Source organism: Phacochoerus africanus, chromosome 1 (assembly GCF_016906955.1).
Source record: "Phacochoerus africanus isolate WHEZ1 chromosome 1, ROS_Pafr_v1, whole genome shotgun sequence".
Classification (NCBI taxonomy): domain Eukaryota; kingdom Metazoa; phylum Chordata; class Mammalia; order Artiodactyla; family Suidae; genus Phacochoerus; species Phacochoerus africanus.
In genome coordinates this window covers 123,385,756-123,405,687 of record NC_062544.1, presented here as the reverse complement: position 1 = coordinate 123,405,687, position 19,932 = coordinate 123,385,756, and the positions used below count along the sequence as shown (strand labels likewise).

Below are 19,932 nucleotides of genomic sequence, written 5' to 3'. Positions count from 1 at the left end.
ACTGACATACTGTAATATACATGAATATATTATATATTCAGCATTTTCAGGCCAAAAGATAAGGATATAGCAGACTCCAAGGTAAAAGAAGCAATTCTGGATGCTCTCATTCACACTTTTAGATTCTGTACCACTGCTCTCCCCCCTCATATTCTTGTGGCCACATGCTCCCAAACTGCTAAGCACAAATCTCACACCACAGCGGACAAAAAGCCCCACAGCTGTGTGCAGCCTGCACTCAGAAATGACTCAAACACAGAGTTAGAGAGCAGAGGAAAAAGAAAGCTGCAAACCCTTTCTATTAAAACAAGGGCTTTGGTTGTATGAAGAAAAAGCTGATTTGACCTTCCCTCTCACCCTAGAGCTTTCACGCCTGCCGTCTGATTAGCTAGTGTCTGGAACTAATTAACAGGTATGGCAAGAAAGAAAGAGGGAAAACAAACTTTGGCAACTTTCTCTTGGGGAATTGATGACTCTAGATTTACAACAGCTCCTTTAGGACAGAACTAACAGTGAACTCAGTGAGGCCGGTTCATTATTCAGTGTTCATCTATTCAGTCTTTCAAAGTACCCACCACCAAGAAATAAGAGTTAAGAATTCATCACTGACTACATGATGGCTTCCTTGGCAATAGATGGTGCCCAAAATATCATGGACAAAAACACCTGAACAGACTAAGCTTGAAGCCTTGGGGATGTCAAAGGGCGAAAATACATGTCTGCTGGCCTCTGGAGCTAAGACAGCAATGAAAGAAGCACAAATATTTTCTCTCCATCAAAGGCATTACTTCCTTGTAACTACTCAGCAATCTCCAGAAAACAGTGCAAATCACACACTACCTTGCAAACAGGCCCTCTGCAGATGAAAGGTATAATTATATCCTGTGACCCAAGGTAACTTACCAAGAGCTCCTAAAACGTTTCTGTAGCCAAAAGAAAATAATAATCTTTAAGTCTCTTTATTTTTGGCCACAAGAATAAAATACACTTACCCAGTAAGGATTTTTTCCTTCATTTCTATTAACACATATTACTTATTGAGTTTAAAACATACTCAGGCATTTCATCAACCTTATACAGAATACAAAGACTTGAGCCTGTACAGTGGACTAATGAAAGAAAGAAAACACTGGAGTTCCCACTATGGTGCACTGGGTTAAGAATCCAACTGCAGAGGCTCAGGTCACTGAGGAGGCCTAGGTTCCATCCCCAGCCCAGCACAGTGGGTTAAAGGATCCAGCATTGTTACAGCTGAGGCTCGGATTCAGTCCTTGGCCTGGGAACTTCCATATGCTGCACGTGCAGCCAGAAGAAAGAAAAGGAAAGAAGGAAAGAAAAAGAAGGAAGAGAAGGAAGGAATAAAGAAACAGACATCTGTCCAACTTAGCCTCAGTCCTCATTCACCTGGCATTTCCCCTTTTCAGGACTCAGCTTTCAGTCTTAAAGTACCCAGAGTCCCATCCAACAAGTGCAATTTGCAAGATGTGCTGCACTAGTCATCCACATAATAGAAATACCATGCTGTTAGGAAAAAAAATCACTGGCTTTGGAGTCAGAAGCCTGGTTCCACCACTTTCAAAGATATCTGCTACTAAGTTTCTTAATTAACAAAACTTCCATGTGCTCACCTGGGCAACACAAGGATGAATTTCAGATAAGGTATGAGGCCCACCATACCTGTAGTAGGTGTTCAATAAGTGGCCATGCCACACTGTAAACACAACTGCAGAAGGAGTAAGATAATTTCCCAATACCCTCCCTCTGCCCTGAAAGACTGGCTAAGCACGGAGGTCTTCATCCTAGAAATCAGGACTTGAAGCAGAAAAGACTACACAGGAGGAAGGCTCGAGACCCAGTGAAAGGACAGGGAGGGGGCAGCTGGGGAGGGGGCAGCTGTCAGTAATAGCAGACACAGGCAATCACGGCATCTGGCATCCTTAAAAAGAGATGTGCCTTGGTAATTCGGCAAGGGAAACACTAAAGCTCTGTGTGGACAGAAAGGTCTGGAGGACTATTTTCCTTTAAGAGTCACTCTGAAATCTGGCTCTGCCAAAGAGAATGAGAGAGTCCTCGGGGAACTCCTTTTCTTCCCCTTCCCACGCGGGCGCACACAGCTGCTCTCATCACCCTCCCCTGGGGTTTCCAAGGCAGGCTCAGGGTGGGGCCTGAGGACCCATGGACACTCCTTCAACAGCCTCACTTGAAAACCTCAACATCCTTCTTTATCCCTCCTAAAAGAACTTACAACTGAAACCCAGATTCTTATCACCTGCACCAAACAAAGGGCATGTGTCCACCCTGCCAAAGATTCCCTGGGAAGGAAGCAGCCCCATCCAGAACCTGAAAAACAATTAAACAGGGATGGCTTTTCCCAGCCAATTAGGGCTTCCCTCTCCAGCAGCAACCACCCTTGCCCAAGTTTTTGGCCTGCAGATGTACCCTGACACACAGGACCCTTATAGGCAGACCTGAGCTTTTTGGTAAAAGTGAGTTCTATGTCTCACACTCTCCCCACTTTCCTCGTCCAAATGAAGCAGCAGATTGGCAAGGATAGAACATTTACTCTATGTGGCAGAGCCTCTCGTTTTAACATTCTGTTGGAGAAAGGCATCAAACATCCTCTAGAAACGCTTCGGGTGTTCCCGTCATGGTGCAGCGGAGGCAAATCTGACTAGCATCCACGAGGATGCAGGTTCAATCCCTGGCATCACTCAGTGGGTTAAGGATCCGGCGTTGCATGAGCTGTGGTGTAGGTCGCAGACGAGGCTCGGATCTGGCACTGCTGTGGCTGTGGCTGTGGTGCAGGCTGGCAGCTGTAGCTCTGATTGGACTCCTAGCCTGGAACCTCCATATGCCTCGGGTATGGCCCTAAAAAAGCAAAAAAAAAAAAAAAAAAACATTTCAGATGTGTCTCTAACCACACTAACACAGAAGTGACCACCTGATTCATCACAACAAATCCACAGCTGTTTTAAAGCTTGGACCACTCACTGGTAATAACCCAGAGTTCAGTGTTTGGACCTGGTATGATATTGGCTAGAAATGGGAACCTGGGCCTCAAGAAAACCAAATATCCAAGAAAAAAATGCAAGGGCCTGGGAAGTTGTGTGAGGAAGGATTCACTGGCCTCCTCCACCAGGCAGGAGGGAATGGGCGCTGTAACCCATTAGCACTCTCATCTAGGAGCTTCTGCGGGCCACTGTAAATTTCCAAAGATCTCTAAAGCCCCCTCTGCTTTGTGAATTGCTGAGCATGACCTTGACGGGGATGTTCAAGTTATTCCATGCAGTCCTGGATTTCCTAGGCAGCAGAGGCTGGCATCTTAAAAGTATGCAAGTCTGGGAATTTCTGCTGTGGCACAACAGCATCTTGGGAGTGCTGGGACACAGGTTGGATCCCCAGCCTGCTACAGTGGGGATCCAGCCTGATCCAGCATTGCTGCAGCTGTGACTTAAGTCACAATTGCAGCTCAGATTTGATCCCTGGCCTGGGAACTCCATATGCCATGGGGTGGCCAAAAGAAAAAAAAAGTATACAGGTGTGCTTGAAACCCTTCACAGGTTCCACAAGGCATCATCATCAACTGGAACCAGAAGGAGGACAAAATGAAGCCAGGAACTCTACTAAAAACGTACTCAGGAGCTGGTAAGACAATAATCGTTACTTCCAAGTGCTTCCTATTTGCCCAGCCTACGTCAAAATGCCTTCTATGGCTTACCTCATTTACTCCTTCATCAACCTCACACAGCAGGGACTGTTACCGCATTTCACAGACAGGTAAACAAAGCCCTGACCCTCTATCCTGATGCCAATCAGACTCTCTTGTTTCCTAGCAACAGTGTCTTCCAGAAGGCCATTCTCTCCATCAATGACAAGGGTCTCTGCCGGTCCAGTGTTTTCAAAGGACAGGACTAGAAGATGTTATCATGGTCACACAGGGAACCACAGTTGTGAAATGCTCTTGTGAAAGGTGAGGTAAGGTCTGAAAGAGCACTCTAGACTAGTGCCATCCAATAAAAATACAATGCAAACCAGGAATGGGAGCCACATACATAATTTTAAATTTTATCACATGAAACGGTAAAAAGAAACAGGTGATATTAATCTTAACAGTCCACTTATACCTATATATCTAAAATATTAACATTTCCATAGACAATGTAAAATTTTAATGAGACATTTTACATACATTTTCATATGTCTTTGAAAGCCAGTGTGTATTTTTACACTGAAAGCACATTTCAATTCAGACAAGTTACATTTCAAATGCTCAACAGCCACATGTGGCTGGTGGCTCCCATAATGGACAGAACAGCTCTACAAACATTTCATAGTAAATTAGCTAAGGTTCCACATCAGAAGGGGCCTTTAGGAGGAAAAAATCCACACCCAGGAAAGAAATATGGGCTCACTTGATGTTAACCAAAGTATTTGTATCGGTATGTCACCAATACGACAAATGTATCTGATGTCGGCTTCACGAAAGAATTCCTTTTGCCTTTTATCCAGACTCCTCAATGTCCTTATCAAAAATAATACTGATCAGAGGGCCACTCAAATTTTGAGAAACATGCTACTCTAAAGGTAACAATGAATGTATTCAGAGTAAACATACAATACTTTACCATCTATCAACAGGGGGAAAGGATCCATTTAGTCAGTCACAGTTTTAAAAAACCGCTGTCATCAAGCTGATACTTAACACTTACTTAAATAGCTAAGAATTCAGAATGGTGTCACTTTGGAATATAAACAGTCATACAAAAGCCATAGTCTGATGCAAAACCTCTGGGCTTTGAAGAGAGGAAAAATAAGCAACTAATTTTAGATCTCTAAACCTCCATTAATAAAACTCACCTATTACAATATGATGTAACCACCATCAAGAGACTGGACTTTTTTTTCCCTATGAATAAATGAATGTGAGTCAAATATGAGCCCAAATCAATTTCATAGATCAGGAAACCTTTGCACAAGGTATTTGCATCGATACCTATTGTTTCAGGTCAATACCTGCTATTTAAAATAGCTGTATGGCTTAAAAGTTGTCTGTATATCAGCAAACCTATTTGCAAGGATATAAAAGCCCTTCAGACATGCCTCTCCTTATGCCATTTTCACAGGTTGGCAAATGTGTCTCAGGACAGTACAGAGATGGCACAAAAGTCCTCTTGCAGGCCCACTCTTGCAAATGATTCCAAGACCCAGTTTAGGCCTTAGCAGGAAAGAGTTCCACTATCAATTAGCAATGTCAGCCATGGCTATGAGTAAAGATGAAGGGCCCACACATGTCACTTTGCAATCCCTGTGAAGAAAAAAAAAATGCAAAATAATTCAGGGGCAAGAAGACAAGCAATCACTAAATGTTTCAATCTGTATGTACTCAGACAATATGAGGGGTCCCCAAGTTAACACAGAGATATAGCAAGGCACATACAATCTACCCACACGGAATAATTTCAGGAATGAGAATACTAAAGATATACTTGTTCCTTCAAGCAGGAGGCAGTGAGAGCAAATTAAAACCTAATAGCTTCTTTGATACATCTCTGCCAATAGAAAATGCTCCTGATTTAGCACTGTGTGCCTGAACTCATCCACCACCTACTCTGCTAGCAGAGAAGGAACATAAGAAGGCCAAGTTCAAATCCTGATTCTGCCATTTCATTAACTGTGGGATCTCTGCTTTCCCTGAGTTCCAGCTCTCCCATCTTTTCTTAGGATTGTATGGCATTAACTGACGGCATATTTATACAAGCACTTCTTTCAAAAATCTTAAGCAACAGCTATTAAAAACAGGTGCCATTTATACGGTCCTGTGTGTCTAATGCTTTTCTGGGACTTGGCATACACAATCTCATTCCATCTTCACAAGGACTCTGGGAGGTTGAAAATCATATTTTCCCCATTCCACAGAGGAGAAAAAAAATCAAGTTAAGTATAGGCCCAAGTTAGTACAGGACAAAGCTAAGATTCACTAACTTGAGCCCGTTAACTTGACTAACTGGAGCCCGTTAACTTGACTAACTGATGTGTGCAATTCCAAAAACATGCATTTGCCACTGGCCTCTTTCATCAGAATCCACCCATCTCAAGTCTCATTTCCTCAAAACCCTGTTAAAGGTCCCTAGGCATTGGAGAGTTATTTCCACAAACTGCTTTGTTTATATGGTCAGAGTGCTTACAGTTCCCCCAGATTCTCCAGAAATCAATTTTCCCTCTACTTGGCATCTCAAGTGAAGGCAGAAACCTCAGGAACCAACAGCTCCCTCGCATCAGTTAATACACTGCAGTAACTGCGACATTTTTCTTTTAAAAAGCACATCCCCAAAAAATGTCCAGAAGAACTCTAATGCCAGAGTTACCCACCCTGTATCACATAAAATAATTTCAGCAGCTTCTGCACAAATTGACCAATTGAGAAAATGGAGGGCTGATGCCTAAAATTGTCAAGTGATTTTCCACACCCTGCACTCGTGGCCTTTGCACACGTGTAAGCAGAGAAAATGACTGCTTTTAGAAGAGAAAACAACTGGTTGGGAGAAGGATAAAAGAGGGCAAGCAATGACTAGCAATGTGTTCTAGAAAATTTAGCTTCTGCCTAAGCACATTTGGAATAATACGATGCACAGCCAACATTTGTCTAATCAAGGGCATTAGACAGGATGGTCAACGAACATGTCAAGCAAGCGCAAATGGTCAGCTCAGGCAAGCCCTTCTAGAGCAAACTGCCCAAAGCCATTACCAGGCAACAGATCAACATTCACCTTCACTCTGCAGCAAATTCAAGCAAGCTCTGCTGCCCTGTACATACCTCGTGTCACTATTACCAAAACAACCAAAACAGAAATGAGACTACTTCTCCTGGATCCACCCTATAGCCAAGGGCATTGCTGTTGCAAATGAACACCAGACTCACAGAATTTAGCCTAAATTATTCCACATGAAAAAATGTTATTTTTTGTAACATTCAAAACCTGACCCTGCTGCCCCATAAGACATCTGACCCCTAATTAGAATATATCATTTTCAGCAATAGATACTCTGATAACCAGAAATACAAAGTATACCTCTGTTATCTTCTCTGTTTTTGAAGATGGACTTCAAACACCATGACAATATGTATATATACACTCTGAATTCTCTTAAGAAAGATGTTGACCTGGAGTTCCCATCATGGCTCAGTGGAAACAAATCTGACTAGCAATCATGAGGATGCAGGTTCAATCCCTGACCTCACTCAGTGGGTTAAGGATCCCGCATTGGTGGGAGCTGTGTTGTATGTAGGTTTCAGACGCAGCCCAGATCCCTCATTGCTGTGGCTGTGGCGTAGGCTACCAGGTACTCTTCGGATTCAACCCCTAGCCTGGGAACCTCCATATACCACGAGTGCGGCCCTAAAAAAAGAAAGAAAAAAGGGGGGGGGAAGAAAGAAAGAAAGAAGAAGAAAGAAAGAGAGAGAAAGAAAAAAAGAAATGTTGATCTTGGATACCATGTCTCTTATGAGGATGCAAAGTGAGATTTCTAGGAAACACATACAATGGTGTCGGTTCTTGCAAAAAGTTCTGTAATTGTTCTAGAAAGCATTAGCCACTCACTCTATCTGTGCTCAGATATGACTATTGAGGATTCAGCAGATGGAAGAAGGAACAAGACCTTGCCCTCAAAGGCCATAGAGTCTAATTAGGCTCTGAATCATATGCGAACAATTCATGTAGATGTACCATATATTATAATGACTTCTTAAAGAACACATGCTAGAATTAGAATGAATGAATCACCTCCTTAGATCTTCCAAGTGCCCTTATTAAAAGCTGGACACTCGGGAGTTCCCATCGCGGTGCACCAGAATGAATCTGACTAGGAACCACAAGGTTGTGGGTTCAATCCCTGGCCTCACTCGCTGGGTTAGGATCTGGCGTTGCCATGGGCTGTGGTGCAGGTCATAGATGCAGCTCAGATCTGATGTTGCTGTGGCTGCAGCTGCGGCGTAGGCCAGCAGCTGTAGCTCTGATTCAACCCCTAGCCTGGGAACCTCCATATGTTGTGGGTGTGGCCATAAAAAGCAAAAAAGAAAAAAAGAAGAAGCTGAACACTCTACTCCACCCATATACTGTTGCTGGAAAAATTAAGATATGTGATATTTCTATCATATATTAGAAATCCATACATAACTGTCATGTGCAAAAAACTACTGGGGCAGGGAGATTATGTGAAAAAATTAAGCTCTTTGGTAAGTGACCCACTAATTCACGTGACATCTCCACATTAATTTCCTTAGATTCTACTATATTGGTCACTGGCCTACCCTCCCTTACCCCCACATCATCCCCTTCTTGGTAAGTTTGGTAACAGGAAAGTGACCAAAGGCACTAGCTCTTAAATGAGAAAGTTTTTAAAAACATAACTTTTTAAAATTGAACAAGCCAACAGCAACTGAAATCAGCAGTATAACTTGCCCTATTATTAAGAAATATCCAAGCAGCCAAGGGCAAAACCAAGAAATGACAGGCAGGAGGGCTGGGCTTCAGACCAATGGGAACAACACCATTTCATCAGCCAATGATGCACGTGCTGGCACCCGAGCATGCACACACCTTTGTGCACAACCAATCCAAGCAATACAAAACCTCAAACAAGCAACAGCAGGAAAAAAAAAAAAGGAAAAAAAAAAAACTGTCCCTCGGGTAGAAATCTAGAAATCACCTCTGCGAGTGGCAAAAACCTCCAGGGATCAGCGGAGTATTGTAAATAACCACTGCAGGCCAGATGAGTGGCCCATCTCGGGCAGCCACTATTTAATTCCACTTTACTGTTGTTGTCAAGCAAGACACACACCTTCGGCTGCTATACCTTCCGATTTTCCATAAGTTACCCAGATATTTATAAGACGCTCCCATAAGGGCAGGTATCTCCATCTGTTCTGGTCATTACTGTCTCCCCAGCGCCTGGTACAAAGCAGATATTCTGAATCTACTTGTTGGTAACATGAATGAGAAATGCCCTAATTTTCAATTCAACTTTTTTTCGACACAGTATGGCCAAACAGAACACCAGCTGGCCAGATGTCCCCTGCAGAACTCCAAATAACCAGAAAGACTGTCCTTTTTCCATTTCTCTTTTCCAGAGGAATTTACAGAAATAACCTGGAGGTTTCTTTTTAAATAAAGAATCTTGCTATCACCATCCCAATCCTAAATCACATTCAATAGTTTTAAAAGCCAGATATAACCTCACTGGCATTGGTGAAAAAATTACAGCTTTTTTTTTTTAACTTGGACTCCAGGAGAAATAAGGTTTCATGTTTAAAAACAAAAAATAGCTTATAGGCATTTTATGACCAAAGATCCACTCACTACTTTGTTTGCTTAACTCCCTCAGGAAATTCTCCCACCAGGTTTTTGAACAAATCAAAGGGTTTCTAGCAGCTTAAGAAGCAAACTCTCAGAGTAAAGCTAACAAGAAGGACCCCTCACAGTCACATTTCACTATGGACTAGGCATCCAACTTGTATACTGTAGAAAGGACATAACCTCCCAAACCACCCAGGCTGGAAACAACAACCCCTAAAATTCCAGAAGAATTTTAGAACTCATTTAGTTAAGGGTGAGGAAAATAACCTCAAAGAAACACAGCATCTTGCCCAGATCCCACAGCTGGCCTGGCTGGCTCCCATGGCTAGTTCTAAACTCCAGAGGAAAAATCCAGAACCCAAATCATCTTGTGCCAAGTATAACTCCCTCAGACATTTTCCTGAAGTTGTATTTCAGAGCCTGCAGTGTACACTTAAATGATATATGGGATGATGATAATACCCCATTATTATAACCCTATTCAACACCATAAACAAAAGTTCTCAAATTATAAACTAAATCAATGTAGATCCTCTTTGGAAGAGGAGTCAGAGAAACCACCAATAAACTCACTCTATCCATAGTTATTATCAGCTTATTCAGAAGCTAAAGTAATTTGTGGAAAGGTCGTCTCTTCAATGTAACCAAATAAAATCCTATACTAATTACATTACTTCTTTATTTAATTGTAGCAAACACAGGAAGATACCTTTATTTTCCCCAGTGTTTATGGTACTTGCTTACACAGGAAAAGTAATAGCACGAAATATGAAAAGGCTTTCCTGTTCGATTAGGAAAAACATCTTCCAAATGCTTATCAACAATTTTTACTCAAAATGATCCTAAGAATGATTAGAGAAATATAATCTCTTTTTATCATCACTTAGTACAGAGGTTACCTTGAACAAGTCACAACCTCCTTTCCACTTTAGTCTCCTTGTCTTCAAGTGAGGATAGTCAAGATTTCTTCCAAAGAGGATTAAAGGCATATAAAAGTTCAGGCGCAGCAGCTAGATCACGGCAAATGCTTGGCCATTGTGGGCCGTTACAACCACTGCTCCCATTTTAAGAGATTAAAAACCGAGGCCCATTTGCTCAGCATAACACTGCTGCAACAAATCAAGAATTTCAATCTGGACCTCTGAGGTCCTAGTGTGGTTCCTGAATAAGAATTATATATTAACTAGGACTCCCAGACCCCCACTACCACCCAACCCCACTTCCACAGGATGTTGAGTCATTTGTCCAGCGACATAGTGACCATCCCAACTACCCAGCCAAGGCCACAGCCGGCTCCTAACCACCATCCTCAACAAATCGAAACACTTCAGGAAAAGTGATATTTTAAAAATTTTAAAAGAACTCATTTCTTATAAATAACCACTGCGTTGTAAATAAATCCTTTTGACAATTCCTAACTTACTTGACTCTTGAAAAGTCAGTGACATTTCCTCACTATGCCTTTTTTTTCTCCTTTATCTTTTTAGGGCTGCACCCATGGCATATGGAGGTTCCCAGGCTAAGGGTCGAATCAGAGCTGTAGCTGCTGGCCTGCAGCACAGCTCACGCCAACGCCAGATCCTTAACCCACTGGGCAAGACCAAGGATCAAACCGCATCCTCGTGGATACTAGCTAGATTCGTTTCTGCTGAGCCACGACAGGAACTCCTGGACTATGCTTTTATATTTGATACATTGCTAATAGCTGGGTCTCTTATCTAAATTATTCCAAATTGATAAGTTGATCTGATTTAAGTGTGTGGTGGAATTCATGTGGCTGCAATGGTGTCAGAATTCAAATACTGCTTGGATTCATCTAATAAATGGTATGAATTCCTCAAAAGCATAAAAATGCAATATACTTTTACTGCATATCCACTGCAATATCAACTGACAACTGCTTCCTCTCCTCGTTAGGAAAATAGTATTGCAGCCCCCAAAATAAGACCAGTTGTCCTATTTTCTTACATGGAAGTGTTACATATTCCATGAACTATGCTTTCATTGCTTCCTTTTTAGTTGCTAGATTTCAGCAGCCAACTGTGTCACTTTGCTACAGTCCCAAAATAGCTAAGTCGAGTAGTTCAAAATTGTAGATTGTTGTTTGGTCAGAAAACCATCATGCTGATTTCAGTTTGCAAAAAATTGATTAGAGGGCAGGAGCTTTGCATGCACAGTGTGTGGTTCTCTCTTGTATACTCCACAGGTCTGAATCCATGAAGATATGGAGACAAGGGCATAAGTGTGTTCAAGTGACACACAAGCATAAAATAAAAGCAACACCCAAGGACTACTGTTTGCTTCCCATTCACGGCACACAATTAAAACCCAGAAATGACAGTCACATGTAAACCCATTCTCCTTGTTTACAACACAACAAAGCAGGCCTTAGAAGGGTGCAGGACCAAGCAGCTCTTTCGATAAAGGGTTACACCATATAGAGATCTTGGAGATTCACATGGTACATTTTTGAGCCTGTGGAAAACATTTTTCCCATTTTGAGCAAGGAAAGTGGAGATCTCCCTTGGGATGTAAGCAAGGAGGTATCTCAGACCTCATTGAGGCGTTCTCATTTCTTCGAACCGCAAATTAGTAACAATCTTACCAAATGTACATGGGATATCCTCATGCCAGCCTCACTCTCAATAGCAAATCCAGGCACAAAATCCATGCAAGTTTATACAAATTTTCTGAAAATGTATTTGTTCTTAAACACAGCTGTCTTTTTCAGTTCAATTTTCCTCCTCCTATATACTCTACCCAAATTTCTTTAATACACACACACAAAAAAAAGGTTACTATATTGAGCACATTATTTCCCATGCAAAGTACTAAGTCCTTTAGCACGCATTCTCATTCAAGCCTCAAGAAGCCCTATCACTACACCATTTTGCAGAGGGGATTGGGGGGAGGGGCAGAGAGGTTAAGTAACTTGTCTAAAGCAACACAGCTAGTAATGGCAACTGGCTAGTAAGGCCAACTGGCTCAAGACTATACTCTGATATATTTTAAACAACTTTTCATGGCTACCAGGTTTATAAAGGAAATAAAATGAATTAACAAGTTCCAGGCCCCTAAAGATTTCTCCTTTCTAGATGCAGATAAAACAGCACAGTGATTCTCCTTCAATGTGGAAGTTCCTTTCCATCCTCCACCCCAAGTACAGCTGGAAAACCACCCAATTCAGTTAGGGGGAGTTTGAAAAGAGAAACCAGGCACATCTGGAACCTGGTAAGCTGATAGTCATTCTCTCATCCAGCCCTAAAATCACTTTGTAAAATGGTTTTCAAATTAGTCACATAAAGTGCTGTGGTCATAAAAATTTTGAGCCTACAAAGGCCTGGCAAGCCAACTCACACAGCTGATATATTTTTTCTATCAAAACACCAACTATTTTGCTATGAATGATATCAGGTGAAATGGCCCTCTAAATCTAGGTGTCCCTGCAGGAGGAGATAACAGCACATGGAGCCCCCTAGCTACGTCAAGCACAACCAGCACTGATAAACCTCACAGGCCTTTTCATAATAGGAGCAAACCACAAATTTTTCTGTCATATATTTCAATCATCATAAACTTTTCTGAGAGTCACCTACTTTACTCCCAGACATGAACAATTCCTTGGTCTTGGAAATTTGAAACCAAAAGGAACTGTAGGAAAAAGGAGTGAGGGAGTTCCCACTGTGGCATAATGGGACCAGCAGCATCTTTGCAGTACCAGGACACAGGTTCAAACCCCCCCACTCCACACAGTGGGATAAGGATCCAGCATTGCAGCATAGGTTGAAACTGCAGCTGGGATCTGATCCCTGGCCCAGGAACTCCATATGCTGTGGGCAGCCAAAAAAAAAAAAAAAAAAGCAGGGGTTTTAAAAATACATATCATTTTGGAGTTCCTGTAGTGGCACTACAGAAACGAACCGACTAGGAACCATGAGGTTGCAGGTTCAATCCCTGGCCTTGCCCAGTTGGTTAAGGATCTGTTGTTGCTATAGGTCACAGATGCAACTCAGATCTGGCATTGAATTTGGCTGTGGCATAACCAGCAGCTACAGCTCTGATTCAACCCCTGGCCTGGGAACCTCCATATGCCAAGGTGTGGCCCTAAAAAAGTATACATATATATATATATATATATATATATATATATACACACACACACACACATATATATATATCGTTTTGAAGTGATTTCTTTGTTACAACTCCATGTAAACAAACATACAGAAATAAGCAAAAAAAAAAAGTCAAAGCCAAGTCAGTTACAGATAACTTTTTTACAGATGTGCTCTTGATCTTCTAAGTGCACAGAACACTGACATAGTCCTAGATTTGGGTCTTTTATCAGCAAGATGGTCACTCCCATTTCTCCAAAAGGCAAATGTCAGTATCTGCTCTTTTAATCACTTGGGAATATTTACTGAGGGCCTCAATGTGTAACCAGGCAACTTTATTCTGGTTCAAATTCAGCAAAGGCCGGCCAGGGAATTCCACACGCAGCTCTTACTGCCTGTTGGGGGCAGGCTCTTTCTTCTCACAACATTCTCACTTTCCTGAGCCCCTCCTTAGTAGCTACCAGCTTTACCTAGAAGAAGCTCAGACAGAAAACTAAAAGTGGAGGCAGGGAACATTTCCTTGGGTTCCTTTGTATTATTTGATACACAGGCCTTTTATTCGCTACACAGATGGCCAAAAATGCAGCTTCAGTGATAATCACCCATCACTTGATAATGGTCAACCTATAAGCAAAGCAACACCAAGAGCTTATGGAGGGAGAGGGTGGCAATACACACTTTTGAGATAACCTCAGAGGCTCTGAATTTCTCCCATAAACTCTGATTTATGAAATGTGACCACATGAAAGCTATACCCTAAGATTAGTGTTAATCACAATTTTTGTTCAATCTTGCAACACAGAATGCACACCCACATTACAACTTTAACTTGCCTAGAAATGACATTGCATTATCCTGCATGCTCTAAGTAAAATGCTGAATGTATATTCAGATTAAAAAAAAAAAAAACAAAACAAAGAAGGAAAAACAAAAACAAAAAACTTTTTCAACATAAAAGGGAAGAGGTAAAGCAATAGAGTACTGGCAACACTTAATCACTTTCCTCACCTAGGTATTGCTAAAGTGTCCAGACTGTCCTTCTGGTCAAGCAGTTTCTAGGAGCATGAGGGAGGGGGTGAGGAAGTAGGAGGGGGTCCTAATAACGACAGCTCTGGGGTATTTTAAATGATCTTTCATGAAAGACAAGAAAGCTCATTCCAATTAGTGCCTCGATAGGTAACTGGTTATACATTAACATGGGAGTTTTCCAGACTAGAAAGATGAATCTGAAAGGATTTTTTTGTTTTGCTGTGTTAAATCGTCAGCATTCCCTGTACTGTCTCCTGTAAACAACATTCTCTCTTATTCAGTGAAAACAAGCCCATTATTAAGGGGAGATGCCCAGAGCTTCACTATTGGTTAGTTCTTTTTCTCATTTCAGCCAACATTTCCAATAACCATTCTGCCTTTGGCAACAGCAACTTTCCCTTCTTCCAAAAGGTCCTGTCATGCCTATTTACACTAATATTCTAACTTCATTAATTTTATAAGATGAACACTGTTTAGAAGGAAACATCAAATATTTTATTCCATGACTGCATCAGAGGGACCAAGTTTCAAAACCAGACAAAGATTCTCCATCTTTAAACAAGATACTTTGGAGAAAGAAGTGGGGGTAGGGACTGCACAATTTCTCGCCCCAGCCCTAAAGAGTAAGATTACTGACTTACAAATACTACTTCTGCATTTTTCTAGGAAAGCCATAAAGGATGTCCACCAGGAATAAAGTAAGTACATACAAATACACCAAGAGAAAGCTCAGAGGAAGATTCACCAGACATCAATCATGGATCCTGCAATTCTGACACATCCAAGGTATAAAGCAGAGCTTATCCATCTGAAATGTTTCCAACGTCAGCCTCCTAGATGTAATGTAATTACCGTACAAAACATATCAGAATCAAAGAGAAAGACTTCACTCAGAGCACAGAAAGAGAGAAGAAATCAATTTAAAAACAAATTTACATTTATGCTGAGTAGCTTAAGGATGTAAAATACATAAAATGTTAACCCTTTCGAAGAACATAATTTATATCCTGTTGGAGGAACTTAAATTCTCAATGATTAGAGATATATGCCAAATGTTTAAATGAACTATATGTAAGACTTGCTTTAGAATAATGAGGAGGCTAGCGGGGTGGGTATGAAAGAGGGAAAATTGAGTTGTAGCTGTGGTGGCTGGGTAAGGGGTTTGTAGGGGCCCATTATACCTTTCCATTGCATAAATTTTTCCACAAGGGTATTTTTCTAGATGTCAGAGAAGAATATACTATGCACTATATCATGTCGATAACACTTCTGCTCTGGAAAGTGGAAACATCGCTTGAAACACTAATGGCGACTCAGGCCTCACACCTGCCATACTGTTGTTGAGAGCCTAAAAGCCACTGTTTCCCTCCAGCGGAAAGACCCATGCCAGAGTAATGTTTCCAAAACCCCCTCAAATTACTGCTACCCTGTGTCCTGAACAGGAATTAAGAGCAAATGTATAAGAAAAGTTGGAGTGATTCTGAGAAAACAAAGAAAATAACAAGGGATGTTGGTTAAAGTGTCACAAGGAGGACCCTAATCCCACACCATAAACCTTTTTATCCCCGTGTCAACCAGATAAATGCTTCCCAGGTTAGGGCGGGCAAGAAGGGGCTGGCAAGAAAGGGGGGTCCCAGAGCGAACTCCAGTCCCCACGGGTTTAGAGCCGCCCAGGAGCAGCACGGTGGAGATGAGGCTGCCTCCTCGCTCCCAGTTGTAACTGCATGCCCCAGCGGAGCACTCCAGCCCCACCGAACCTAGGTGGCCAAGCTGGACGGGTGGAGGTGGCGGGAGTCTGACTAGTAGCTCGGGGGCGCCCCCTGAGGTCCAGCGGCGTCACAGCACCTTCGGAAAACGGAAAACTGGCATCTCTGGCTCTGGCATTTTTAACTTTGCCTGGTTGCAAAGGCTGCTGCTGCACCTCTCCGGCTGCACTTTTCCTAACCACAACCCTTCTTACCTGCGCCTCGCACCTCTGCCCCTTAGCTTTCCAACATTCTTCGGCTCCCGGACCATTGTGTGGGCTATTTATTTACCTCGCAGCGTTGGCGCGCATAGTAAATGTGGAAGATGAAAACTGTCCCAGCCCCACACAGGCGGCATCACTGGCAGTCCCATTTTGGATTTCAGGTTTCCTCAGACATCAGTAAAAAGAAAATCCCAGCTGGCCCACTGACTCCACACCCGAACATAAGGAGAAGGCCAGAAGTGGACATTAGAAATTCCTCATACTTCTCAAGGTTGTGCTCCTGCTGCTTCCCACTGCCCCCATTAAAGCGCGACCCTTACAAAGCTCGACCCCAGTAAGCACCTGAGCCCACTCAGCCGGCAAGTCTATTGCAAAGAAGAAAGTCTAGAGGGGGAAGATGATTAACATAAATGCTGAGCGGGGGTTGGGGGATGAAGGGGCACATTTTTAAGAGTAAGTGTCCACATCTCCTCCAGCCCCTGGTGGAGGCAGAACCCTGGTGGGCAACTCCAGGCCTCAGGGTAAGTGTGGACACACGTCCTCGTTTGGCATCTAAGCTGGGATTCTGGGCTGTGGCAGGAGTTCCGTGCGGTTCTGGGGGCAAGAGGATGCGCAGAGGGAAAAGGGGGTTACCGAAGCAAAGGGGCAGGGCTTTGGCTCTCTGTCCTTCGAGGGCACCCCCGTGCCTGCAAAGGGAACACTCGCTGCCAGTCCCCGAGGGCAGCAAGAGCGCCCGCGCCCTGCTCTAGGGCTCATGACGGAGCTGGGGGACCCGCTGCACCAAAACCGTGCGCTCGGACCGCCTGGGGACAGGCGGCTGTGACCATCGGGGGGCATATTCCTTTTTTTTCTGGATAACCCTCACCTCCGAGTATCTAGGAGCTGGTAGATGAGAAGGCAGAAAATAGGGGGGCGGGGGCCCCTTGTCCTTAGGAGAGTGAAAGATGGAAAACGAAATCGCCCCATTTTTCCCACCCCTTTTCCAATTAGGGCAGAGGGCTTGGCCTCCACTTCCCAGGAAGGGGCCGGACAGATTCAAGGGAGCTCGAGGCTGCAGCCAGGAGGGAGAAGGGGGCTGCAAGAGGGAAAATATAGGCAGCTGGCCTCTGCCCTCCCGGAACAGAAAGAGAAAGGGGGTCGACCAGTGGAGGGCTGGAAGTCGAGGGTCGCAGAGCCGCACACTGCTACGTGCGGTGATTTATTATCTTCATCACTGATCAATACTGTTCCTGTCTTTACCCAAACAGAAAGGTGCGGGTCTGGGCTGCCAGCCGCGAACAGCCTGCAAAAGGGCAAAGATGAAGGTAGGTAGGGCGGGAGACGGAAAAAATCCGCCCTGGGGCGAATAGCAACCCAGTCGCCGACCCGCCCCCCACCACCCACACCCCCACCGAAGCTGTCCTGCCGACCAGAGTTGCGGGATAGAGGAGCCTCGGGCCCGGGCTAAGGGAGCCACGGATCTCCCTAAACCGTCTGCTCCCTGCCCTCCCACAACGGCCAGGGGCCCGGGCCCAAGAAAGCCCCTTTGCCGGAACCAAAGCGCAACCCGAGCCCCAGCCCCCGAGCCAGGGTCGCCCCCTGACCCCTGGGACCGGAACGCAGGCTGTTCCCAACATCCCCGATCCTCCACGGCCAGCCTTCAGCTTCCACCGTCTGGGCACCAGCCTCCCCAAAGGGTCGGGGAGCAGCAAATCACGCCCCCCCCCACCACAAGCTCCTTCAAACCCCGTCTGAGCAAGGGGCGCACCCTGGGCCCCCCCAACCCACAAAGGCATCCTCCCCATGGCCCCGGTCTCAAAAACCCCAGAGCTCTAGCTCCCCCGAACAGCGGCGAATCAGCAGAATGAGTCTTCTTTTCTCCCGACTCCGGCCCCCTTAGGCCCCCCAAACCCGAGAGAAAGACAGACTTCTTCGGCCCCCGGCCCCCTTCCCGGCCAGCCCCTGCTTCCATCCTCCCCAACCGCCAGCCTCCCTAAATGCTACCAGAGCCAGCGGAGCGTATCCCTCTCCCCTTCATGGGCGCCCGACCCCCCTCCACTCTCTCCGGGGTCCCGGGGACGGGTGCCTGAGCTCCGTGCCCCGGGAATAACTCCATATCCCCCGCGCGCGCCGGCCAGGGCCGCGTCCCTCGGCGGCCGGCACTCACCGGGGAAGCACACGACATAATGGAGCACGGAACTGGTGATTTTCAGGAACAAAATCCACCAACACGGTTCCAGTAACCTCCGCATGTCCGAAAACGCACATCGAAAAGAGGGAAGCAGGGGGGTGGTAAACTTGTTGAATAAGTTCTTGCCTCCGTGTGAGCCTCCAAGCCTGGGCTCTTCCCCTGCTCGCCCGCTCAACGGGCCCCCCGCTCTCGGCGGCCCAAGTCCCCCTGGAATCCGGGAAACCGCTGAGCGCCCCCCCGGAAAAATCTCAAAAAGTGACCGGGAACGTGGAGCCACGCTGGGGAAGATCCTCGGCGGAGAAGGGCTGTTTTCTGTTCAAATAGGAGCGAGCAGGGCGAGGAGTCGGCGCGCGGCGGCGATGCCCGGGGCCCGGGGCAGGCAGGGACTGAAGGCGGCGGCGGCGGCAGCGGCTAGCAGCCGAGGATCCCCAACTTGAGTCGGCAGCGCAGCCCTAGAGCCGGCGGGCGGCGGCGGGGCTGAGCGCGGCACAGCGTCTCCCGGCTTCAGGCAGGCAGCTCCTTCCAGGGCCCCGGGAAGGAAGGAGGCATGTTTGCGAGCAGGGAAGGGGAGGGTAGTGGCAGGAGGAGCGAAGAGCCCCCCCAAAATAGAAACGGCTGGAGGAAACCAAGGAAAACACAAAGGATCTCAGAGGGGCGCTGGGGCGAGGGCGCCTTCAGTCCATGCTCCTGAAAGTTGTGGCTCCGGCGCGAGCTGGGGAGGATCGGGGAGCGCGGGGCTGGAAACTAGCCATGCCTCCATACAGGAAGTAACATGTGAGCATGGATCCTGGCAGAGACTTTAAAGCCGGCGAGCGAGCAGGGGGCGCGCGGCGGCGCGCGATCAAGGACGCGCGGAGACTGCGGGGACGCGCAGCGGGGCTGCCGGCAGCGGGCGCGCGCGCCGCGCTCTTAAAGCAGCCACGCTCGGCTCCCGCCTCTGTGGGGTCCCACAGCCCACTTCTCTCCCCTCGCCAGGCCGGAGTGCTGTGGACTCGGCGGGGGCAGTTTGGGTGCCGAGGGCTGCTCTGGCCGGGTCTCGGAAAGCGGGAGAAGGGCAGCTGCCTCTAGGGGTCGGCGAGTCTTTGCCAGATTCCCGTTCAGCTAGCTCTTAAAGACGCCGCAGTTTAAGCGGGTTTGGCAGCTGTCCCCCGGACCCCGTCAGCGTTTTTCGCGGACGGGAGACTTGTAGGGGCCCAGGCTCGGGTTTGAAGAGAGGAGGGGGGCCGACGGCTGCCTTCATAGGGTGATGGGGTTTCGTGTTGGGTTTCCGCGCCTTGGTAGCGCCGCGGCGGGGCG

The 19,932-nt window shown here is 45.6% G+C and overlaps 1 protein-coding gene across 2 annotated transcripts in view; it reads right to left on the bottom strand.

The window, feature by feature from the left end:
• Positions 1 to 19,453, bottom strand: part of PTPRG (protein tyrosine phosphatase receptor type G) — a 730,473-nt gene extending 711,020 nt beyond the window's left edge. Inside the window, exon 1 of one of the 2 annotated variants that reach the window (XM_047778440.1) lies at positions 18,613 to 19,453. In XM_047778440.1, coding sequence (XP_047634396.1) covers positions 18,613 to 18,697 — 85 coding nt within the window. In that variant the 5' untranslated portion in view covers positions 18,698 to 19,453. The remainder of the gene's footprint in view (positions 1 to 18,612) is intronic. The other variant, XM_047778433.1, reaches the window with a different exon arrangement.
• Positions 19,454 to 19,932: the final 479 nt, after the last annotated feature.